A 10,628-nucleotide genomic window follows, 5' to 3' on the forward strand; every position below is an offset into this window, starting at 1 on the left:
TTGTGAGGATTTTGTTTTTCTTTATGATGAGGTGTAAGCCACACTGAAGGCTGTGGTATTTGATCTTCATCAGTAAGTGCTTCAAGTCCTCTCCGCTTTCAGCAAGCAAGGTTGTATCATTTGCATATTGTAAGTTGTTAATGAGTCTCCCTCCAATCCTAATGCCACATTTTTCTTCATATAGTACAGTTTCAGATTATTTGCTCAGCACACAGATTGGATAAGTATGGTGAAAGGATACAACCCTGACACACACCTTTCTTAATTTTAAACCGCTCAGTACCGACTTGTTCTTTTTGAACTACTACCTCTTGGTTTACCTACAGGTTCCTCATGAGCAAAATTAAGTACTCCGGAATTCCCATTCTTTGCAATATTATTCACAATTTGTCATGATCCACACAGTCACAGTCAGTAACACAGGCAAACATTTTTCTGGCATCGTAGGTGGTGTAAATTGTTAACAGGCTCAGCTGCTAACTGAAGGGTTGGAGGCTTGAGTCTAACCAGAAGCATCTTGGAAGAATATCCTGGTGATCTACTTCTGAAAAATCAGCCACTGAAAACTCGTGCAGCATAACTCTACTCTGATACACATGGGGTTGCCATGAGTTGGAATTGACTTGATGGTAACTGTTTTTTTTTTTTTTAGACATGTATCATTATTACTAACATGGGAAATTTGGGACTTAGATTAGTTCATATAAATTCAGTAGGGGTAAATGAAATTTGAGATTTAGATTAGGTCATGTAAGTACAAGAGGGGTAGAGGAGCACCAATATGATAATAAGTTGATACTGTCTGCATTTATTAGCTCTGTAAGTAATAACAAGTGTGTTATGAATGTTTACTGAAAAATTTATTCTTATGCAATTTTGGGACTATATCAAGCTAAAAATATTAATATTTGTATCAATAGTTGACTCTGGTCATGACAGAATAGGGTTGTGATATATAAAAATCATGGGTAATGTAGGATTTAAGGAGCCCTGGTGGTTAAGTGCTCCACTGCTAACCAAATAGTAGATGGTAACCCACCAGCTGCTTTTTGGGAAAAAGGTGTGGAAGTCTGCTGCCATAAAGATTACAGCCTTATAAACCCTAAGGAGCAATTCTATTCTGTCCTATAGGGTTGTTATGAGTCAGAATTGACTGGATGGCAACGGGTTTGGGTAACGCAGACTTAGGGAAATGTGAAATGGAAATAGAGAATTCTTTCATAATTTGTCAATATGCATTCACCAGTCCTTTAGTTCTTTGAGATAGATGCAACCCTTTTGATCAGGTCTTTAAAAGCTTGAACCACTTGCTTGTTTCTCAGAGTATAAATGAAGGGATTCATTACTGGGGCAACTGAGGTAGTAAGTACTGACACCACCTTATTAATAGCTACCCCTTCCTTTGCAGATGGCTTAACATAGATGAAGATGCAGCTTCCATAAGTGATAGAAACCACAATTATATGGGACGAGCAAGTAGAAAAAGCCTTTTTCTGTTGCTGGGCAGAAGGGAATCTGAGAATAGTCTTGATGATGTATGCGTAGGACATAATCACACACACCAAGGTGAAAAGGAGGATCAACACAGCCAGAATTAAGACAAACCGCTCTATAAACTCTGTGTTGGAGCAGGTGATCTTCAGGATAGGAGCAGCATCACAGCCAAAGTGGTCTATGACATTGGAGTCACAAAACTCGAGCTCAAAGCCCATGCCAAATGGTGGGATGACAATGATTAGAGCAATTATATAACAGCCAATAAGGAACCTGATGCAGACTCTGTTGCTCATGATGGTTGTGTAATGCAGGGGCTTGCAGATGGCTACGTAACGGTCATAGGACATGGCAGTCAGGAGAAAAAACTCAGTCACGCCCAGGACAACAACAAAAAATAATTGAGTGGCACATGCATTGTAAGTAACAGTATTGTCCCCAGATGCCATTGTGTAGAGAAATCTGGGAATGCAGACAGTTGTAAATGAGACTTCTAAGATGGAAAAATTCCGGAGAAAAAAATACATGGGTGTTTTAAGGTGAGAATCCACCAAGGTGAGAGTGATGATGGTTAGATTCCCAACAACACTCAACAAATATGTTAGGAACAAAAAGATAAAAAGCAGAATCTGTAGATTTGTGTCATCTGTTAGTCCCACCAGGATGAATGTTGTTATTGCTGTATAATTTTTCATCACTGATTCCTGACTGTGGCCTGGTCTGTGTATAAAAATAAGAGAGAAATTAGATATGAGGAAGGGATTACCAACATGAGTTACTGGTGGGGTGGGGTGAAAATGTTAACTAAGCCAAGATTTTTTTTTTTTTAATTTGTTATCTGTTAATTAAGGATGTTATTGGAGTGGTAAATAATTGATAGTCTATCAGTAATGCTATTGGACTACCACCCCCAAGCATTATACTGGAGAACAAACAGAAAGCTGTTAGTAATGATTCTTACTACAACGCTGATGTAGTATTAATTTGATGGTAAAGAGATTCTTAGATTAACAATCCCATGGAAATGACATTATTTTGCACAGACAAGCATATCTTCTGTGACCAAAGATAGTTTTATTTCTTTCCTCCCAATCTGTTATCTTTTGTTTTCTCCATCTAATTGTGTTAGTTTTAAAAGAAGCTATTTTACATTAGCTGTGTTAATGGGTAGAAAAACACTATATAAAAATATGCATGGTTTGTAATTTCATGACCACATCTTGGTTCCCTGTGATGTAAACCGAGCTGACTATAGTTAAGGTTGTGAAGTTAAAATTCTTCTGCCCTCAGCCTCTTACTTCCTTCTCCTCTGTTATAATCCTTATCCTCCTATAAAGTGCTTTATACTGTTCTGCTTTCTCTCTTTCTAAACCGCACAAAATATTCTTGCAAGTCCATTTTAAAGACAAAACCAGAGGGATCTTTTAAAACCATACATAAGATCCATCTCTCCGTTTAAAAACTCTCAATGGAGTTTCATTATCCTTGGAATAAAATTCAAATTCCTTATTCTGGCTTCTAAGGCCCTTTATGATCTCATCCCTGTGTAACCCTCCTAAGTAACCTTTTGCTTGTCCAGCTGTACTGACCTTCTTCAGTTCTCTAAAGATGCCAAACTCTTTTCCACCTCAGGACTTTTGCAGTTGTTTTCTCTCTACCTAAAATGCTCAGCTTACATTTTTGAATATCTGGATCTTATTTTTCAGGTCCTAGCTTCAATATAACCCCCTCAAAGACATCTTCCTGGACAGTCTTAGCTAAACTATGTTCCTCTTATCCCTGATGTTATACATACTGCTCTGTGTTTTTCTTTTATAGTCTTTTTATAATTTCCATTATAATTGCATAATATATTAATTTACTTTTTACCTCTATCCTCCACCGCATGGTAAATTCCATTAGAATGCAGATTATCCTTATTTTGTAAACCATTGATTGAAGGATGACTCATTAACAACCTGCGATATGCAGGTGACACAACCTTGCTTGCTGAAAGTGAAGAGGACTTGAAGCACTTACTAATGAAGATCAAAGACCACAGCCTTCAGTATGGATTACACTTCAACATAAAGAAAACCCAGATCCTCACAACTGGACCAATAAGCCACGCCATGTTAAATGGAGAAAAGATTGAAGTTGTCAAGGATTTCATTTTACTTGGATCCACAATCAACACCAATGGAAAGAGCAGTCAAAAAAATCAAAAGACACATTGCATTGGGCAAATCTACCCCAAAAGACCTCTTTCAAGTGTTAAAAAGAAAAAAAAAAGATGTCACCTTGAAGACTAAGGCACATCTGACCCAAGCCATGGTGTTTTAAATCGCTTTGTATACATTTGAAAGTTGGACAATGAATAAGGAATATGGAAGGAGAATTGACGCCTTTGAATTATGGTTTTGGTGAAAAATACTGAATATACCATGGACTGTCAGAAGAATGAGAAATCTGTCTTGGAAGAAGTATAGCCAGATGCTCATTAGAAACAAGGATAGCGAGACTACATCTCACATACTTTGGCCATGTTATCAGGATGGACCAGTCCCTGGAGAAGGACATCATGCTCAGTAGAGAGTCATCGAGAAAGAGGAAGACCGTCAATGAGATGGACTGACACAGTGACTGCAACAATGGGCTTAAGCATAACAAGTATTTTGAGGATGGCACAGGACCAGGCAGTGTTTCGTTCTGTTTTACATAGGGTTGCTATGAGCTGGAACTGACTTGATGGCACCTAACATCTCTGTGCCTGGCACATAGTAGGTACAAAAAATACATACTTTTTCATTTTTTTATTGTTGTAAAAATGTATATAACACAACATTTGCCAATTCAACATTTTTCACACATAAAATTCAGTGACACAAATTTCATCAATCATGTTGTGCAACCATCACCAATATCTGTAGCCAAATTTTCCTAGAGGTCTTAACTTATCCCTAGATTTGCAACCCCCAGAGTATATTCTATATACATATTTTAAGATTCCTGCTACTTTCAAAATTAAATACAAAATTACAAGGTCCTCTTAAGTTCTAAAAAAGTAATATTTTGTTGATAGATTTGTTCATCATTGATATAATGATGACTTATTCTTTCTGAATGTGTTTTATGTTTGTAATCTACTTTTGCACTTTATAATGTGATTACCTGCCCAAATCTCTTAATTCAAACATTGTTCTTTGGGACATTCACTTCCCATCTCCACAGAAACCACAGCCTTCTTATTCTCTTCTGAGCTCATTTTGGGGCCCTCTTTTTTTTTTTTTTCTTTTCATCATATTGTGTTACTTGGGAATACTTGTCTTCAACCCTCTCTTTCATGCCCTGGGCTTTTTTCCCTGTTTTTTTTTTTTTTTTTTTTTTTTTTTGTCTTTGAACTATTATACAGGAACAAGAAAGAAAAGAAATCTTAGCTAGCTTTCTATGAATAAAATGATCAAGGATTTAAGAGAAATATGTATGTTGAGAGATGTAAAGGACCTTAAAGATTATTTTAGACAGTCCCCTAAATATGAAGATGAAAATCAGAGGGCCAGGAGTCACCAGGCTTCTTAGGGACAATGTCAAAGGAAGGATCCAAATTAAATCCTAATTCTATGTTCTTCCCACGATATCAAGGGAGGAAAAAGTTTCAGGAGTTTTTTCCTGGTTTTCCTGGTTTCTACTCAACCATTAGGAGATTTTCCACTTCTAATGTGTTTGTTTGCCTTCCAAGGTTACACTTTCCAGCTCTTACCTCTGTCTTTACATGACTTCTGGGAAAACTTAACGTCAGTGCTGTAGAAGATCTGGGAAATAAATTCATCTAATGTCTTAGAAACCTGTAATCACATTTATGCTATTCACCCCAGATGAATTTATGTTTTTAATTAAAGAATACATTTCTAATGACAGAATTTCATGAGATAAGAATATGGGAGTTACCAAAGTCAAGAAGTCCCCTTTTCTATATTCAATTTAATTCACAAACCTCTCAAGAGATGATGTTTATAATGTGGTTACTAAATGTCAGGTACTATATTAAATACTTCACTTGGATTACCTCATTTAATTCTCAAAGAAGCTCTCTGAGACTGGCTGTAATTTAGTTATCATTTAGAGATGAGGAAACTCAGGTCCAGAAATACTAAGAATTTTGCCCAAGGTCATACACCTAGGATGTGGTCAAGTAGGAATATAAACCCAAGCAGTCTGATGATAGAACCCTGACTCATAACCACTACAAAACACTGCCTTCTCAACGATGTATTGCGCTGGTTGATTTCTCCTCTTTATATTTTGAGAAAATGACCAACAGCCTCCTTGTAATGCTGCCTCTCAAGTAACTGGCAGGGAAGTAGGCGAGTCTGTGCCCAGGGCTTCTGTATTTCTAAGTTAGGGACCGTTGTAGACAGACGGGTGCTCTTTAAGAGCAATAATTAATTACATTTTTAGTAACTGAAGTGTTCCCTGTTTACAGTCACTGTCTCTAGGGCTCCCAGTTTCTCTCATAATTGCGATGGAACAGAATCTTCCCAGGAGACTCCAATTAGTTTGGAACATTAATGGTTTTCTCTTGGTTACTTCAACATGTTTGCCACAATAATATTGAGGTGTGTTTCCCCTGAGATTGGGGAAATGTGGTTTTTTCCTTCCTACTGAGTGTGCAGTGTCTGTTTTCAATATGGTCTCAGATCACACTTCAGAGCCTTCTGACTCTGGATTTACGGACAGGGGTCTGACATGGGTGTGTAACAAATGGCTGACCTTTTAGCTGCTTCCCGCCCAGGTACTGCAGAACCACTCAGAGAATGATCACACTAGACCAAATGTTGAAGGTAGGAGCATTCTGCCTTTCCTTGCTTTCTGATACGTAACCATGGAGCCCACCAAGCTCTCCTCAAACTGGTCTAAACTCTATGCATCAGTAATATTCTAATTTCTGCCTTTATAAAAATCAATTATCTGTTAGTGTCCTAGTCTCATCTGGAACATAATGGGTAATCTCAAGCAAATTAGCACATAAAAGTTCATTGGTTAATTGTTGTCTTAATAATAACAAAATATTTTTATTTTGAGGTACTGCTCATTAAACAGAGAGGCTTATCTCTAGTAATAAGTGTTCAAGTTTATGGCAAAAAAATAAATATTAAGGAGACATTTTTGCTGGATGGAGGGAAGAAGAACATTTTTCCAGGGTCTCTTATATAGGAGACTATATTCTCTCTCTAAAAACTGTCCTGTCCTATCCTTAGAACTTCCTAAGGGCAGTTTTCTAAGGTCTTATTAAAATTCATGTGTCACATGTTAGAGAATAGAGTGACATTTAATATATAACCATTGAGTCTTATTGTGAAACATTGTTCATAATTATTTAGGACCTGGGTTTTGAAACATGTAAGTCAAAGCCTTCTTCCTTATTACTTTGAATTACTTGGGATCTGGATGGTGAATAACTGGCATAACTAAGCAAATCCTACTCACCTTTCTGATTGCTGCTCATGGCTTCTGAGGGCAATTTAACCACAACGATCTTCAAAGCAACTCAGAGCTGAGCAGGAGTTTGCTAGTGGAGGTGTGTGCAATGATGTTTTTCATGCACCCACACACACACTTGCACTCCCTGGAAAGCCTGTGAGTGGGCAGAGAGATCTCTTAGGTTCCCATCACCCGCGATTTCCCAGGTCTTGCCCAAGTCTCTTTTAACCTCAACAAATCTATAAGGATACCAAATAAAGGATCCCTGACTTTAAATACTTTAATTCTAGGAAAAATGCTTAATTATTCTGTATGACTGTGGTGATGGTGAGGAACTGTGTTTGGTTTGGGCAAAGCCAACATCCTGACCTCTCTACATAGGAAGACAGGTTTTCCTGCAAATTCTATATTAACAAGAATGGTACAAATTAAATCTGTTTGGTCTGCATCAGGTGTGCAGAGATCATCTGATTAAAAAAAAAAAAAAGGACCTCTTGGAATTCCCGGTTTAAAAATCACTTTTTAATCTATAGTGTAATGAACTTTGTGAGAAAAAAATTGAGCACGCATCAATTGAGACTGTGTCCTTAGAGACAGACAGATGCAACAATAGGTCAGGTGCAAAACAATCTGTGTCAGGTGACAAATCACAAGTCTGGTTTCTCTTCATTTCTCATTGCTTGAGGAATTTTTCAGTTAATTCAGTGTAGAAGCTGCCCAGGATGCCCCAGTGGATGGTGGATTTAGGTGAAGCCATACCATCTCCAGGAGCCCTGGTAGAGTAGTGGTTAAGAGCTCAGCTGCTAACCAAAAAAGGTCAGCAGTTTGAATCTGCCAGTTGCTCCTTGGAAACCCTATGGGGCAGTGCTACTCCATCCTACAGGATCGTTGTGAGTTGGAATTGACTCTACAGCAATGAGTTTATATCATCTCATTTATACCATCAGGTTCCTGGGTGGTGCAAGACATTTGTGTTCCGTTACTAACTGAAAGGTTGACAGTTCGAGCCCATCCAGCTGAGTCATAGAGGAAAGGCCTGGAGATCTGCTTCTATAAAGGTTATGAAAACCCTACAGTGCTCAGTTCTACTCTGTAACACACGGGGTTGCCATGAGTTGAAATTGACTCGATGGCAATGAGTTTTGGGTGTATACTATTTCCTGTGACAGGAGTTATCAGGAGGGATAAGTTCCTAGAGAAGGACATCATGCTTGGTAAAGTAGAGGGTCAGCAAAAAGAGGAAGACCCTCAACTATATAGATAGACAGAGTGGCTGCAACAATGGGCTCAAGCACAACAATGATTGTGAGGATGTGGCAGGACCAGAAGTGTTTTGTTTTATTGTACCTGGGGTTGCTATGAGTCGGAACTGACTCCATGGCACCTAACAACAGCAACATGACAAGAGTAACAGTTCTTCTCCTTAATTCTGGGTACTTCTTCACTTCATATGTTCTACTCATTCATGTGACTGATTTTAACTACTTAGGAGACTGTGCACATACTCTTCTACTGTTCAAAATAAACTTTACTGTCAGGTTGTTTTATTTCTCAACTTGTTTATAACCTGGGCAGGAAAGAGCAAAGCTAATTATTTTGGGCCCATTTGGATGCTCCAGGATACACTTCCATTCATAGTTTGCTAAGAGTTTTTATTAATGAACTTTGAATTTTATAAAAATATGTTGTGTATGTTGTTATTGTTGTTAGGTGCTGTCGAGTTGGTTCCTACTCATAGCAACCCTATGTACAATAGAATGAAATACTGCCCGGTCCTGCACCATCCTCAAAATTGTTGCTATGTTGGAGTCCATTGTTACAGCCACTCTGTGTAGCTACTAAAATAAATAAATACATGATTTTTCTCCTTTTGTCTATTAGTGTGATAAAATGACAGTAATAGTAATAGATTTGCTAATATTAAACCTTATTTGCATCCCTGGCATAAACCCAAACTTTGTCACCATGTATGACCTTTTTCTTTGTATTTGTAGGAAAAAGGGTTCAATTTGGAAATACTTTATTCATGATTTTTGTATATAAATTCTTGAGTGAGATTGTACTTTAATTTTTGTTTCTTGCACTAATCTTATCCGGCATTAGGTTGGTGGTTATACTAGCTTAATAGAACAAATTGAGTAGTAGTCACATTTGTTTTTTCCTATTGCTAAAGATGTTTTATTTCTTTGGAATTATCTGTTTTTTTGAAAATTTGGTAGAACTCATTATGAAGGCCTGGTGTTCTCTTTGTTGGAAGATTTTAAATTACTGATTAATTTTTTTAAACTTTGTAATACCATTGAGTAGTACCATTTAGGCTTTTTGTTTTTATTTTTTTGAGGTCAGATTTTTATTTCTAAAGTTTAGTTTATTTTACTAAATTTTTACATTTATTGGTATAGCATTTTTACAGTATTTTTATCTTTCTTATCTAGGTTGTATCTGTCAAGTCTCTTCATTCGTAATATCACTTGTATCCTCTTTATTTTTTTAGTAAATATTATCAGATGAGAAGTTTATTAGGTTTTTTGGGGGGGAGGTGGGTTATTAATTCTCTCATAATGTTTTTTTTTTCTATTTCATCAATTCCTACTCTTATCATTATTTTACCTGTTTTTTCCCCCCTAAAGTGGAAAGGTTAACTCATTAATTTCAGCCACCTTTTCAAATACTTACATTGCAGGTTAAAAATATGCCACAAATTACTACTTTTGCTGCATGACATCCTTTAGAAGGTAGTATTTGGATTCATTTTTAAGATGGATATAGTGTATAAATTCATATCATACTGTATTTTGTATGAATTAGGACTATGAATTAAACATGAATTGGAATTAATTATGAATATAAAATTTGAACATGCTTTTAAGAGCTTCCTTTTATCACTGATCTGGAGCAATTTGTTTATGATGAACCTTGGAGTTTTCTTCATGTTTCTTCTGCTGCACATCAATTGACTTTCTTGAATTTCTGGCTTTATAGTTTTCAAAAAATTTGGGAGATTTCCAGCCATTATTATTTTAATATTTTCTCTGCCTTTTACCTCTGCCCCTATGGACTCCAATTATATGGCCATAGGCTGCTTAAAGTTGTTGCTCACATCTCACTAGTGCTGTTGTTTTCTCTTTCTTTGCCTCATTTTGAATAGGTTGTGCTGCTGTGTCTTTAAGGTTACTGATGTTTCCTTTTGAAATCTCTAATCTGTACTTCCTTCCACCCAGTGTAATTTTTTATGTCGTGCATTTTAGTTTTAGCCTCCAGAAGCTTGATCTGAGTCTTTTTTTTATATCATCCTTGTCTTTACTTAAATTTTAAAATACATTGAATACAATTGTAATAGCTGTTTTTTAATGTTCTTGTCTGCCAATTTTAACCTTTATGTCAGTATGTTGGTTCTGGGTCACTTTCAACTGAGTAACTTATTTCCTAATTATGGTTATATATATGCAGAGAACATTATATAATCTGGTAATTTTTTTATTGGATTTCAGACAATGTGATTTTACCTTGTTGGATGATAGATATTTTTGTGTAAGTTACTTGGAAGCAGTTTGATTCTTTCAGGTCTTGTTTCTAAGATTTATTAGTACTGGAGTAGTACTGAGTTTAGGGATAATTATTCCCCCCCAAAAAAAAAATTTTTTTTTTTTTTTTTATTGAGGTAAGACCTGCTA

General features: G+C 36.5%; 1 protein-coding gene across 1 annotated transcript; it reads right to left on the bottom strand.

Moving 5' to 3' along the window:
* Nucleotides 1-1,250: 1,250 nt before the first annotated feature.
* Nucleotides 1,251-2,189, bottom strand: LOC126075579 (olfactory receptor 6C2-like). The gene has a single exon (XM_049883417.1). The coding sequence runs from the start codon at nucleotides 2,187-2,189 to the stop codon at nucleotides 1,251-1,253; it is 939 nt and encodes a 312-aa protein (XP_049739374.1).
* Between the last annotated feature and the right edge of the window lie 8,439 nt (nucleotides 2,190-10,628).

This window comes from Elephas maximus, chromosome 4 (assembly GCF_024166365.1).
Source record: "Elephas maximus indicus isolate mEleMax1 chromosome 4, mEleMax1 primary haplotype, whole genome shotgun sequence".
NCBI lineage: Eukaryota > Metazoa > Chordata > Mammalia > Proboscidea > Elephantidae > Elephas > Elephas maximus.

Bases quoted from the DNA above. Each gene is read 5' to 3' on its own strand.
- LOC126075579 (XM_049883417.1), bottom strand. From the start codon at position 2,189: ATGAAAAATTATACAGCAATAACAACATTCATCCTGGTGGGACTAACA.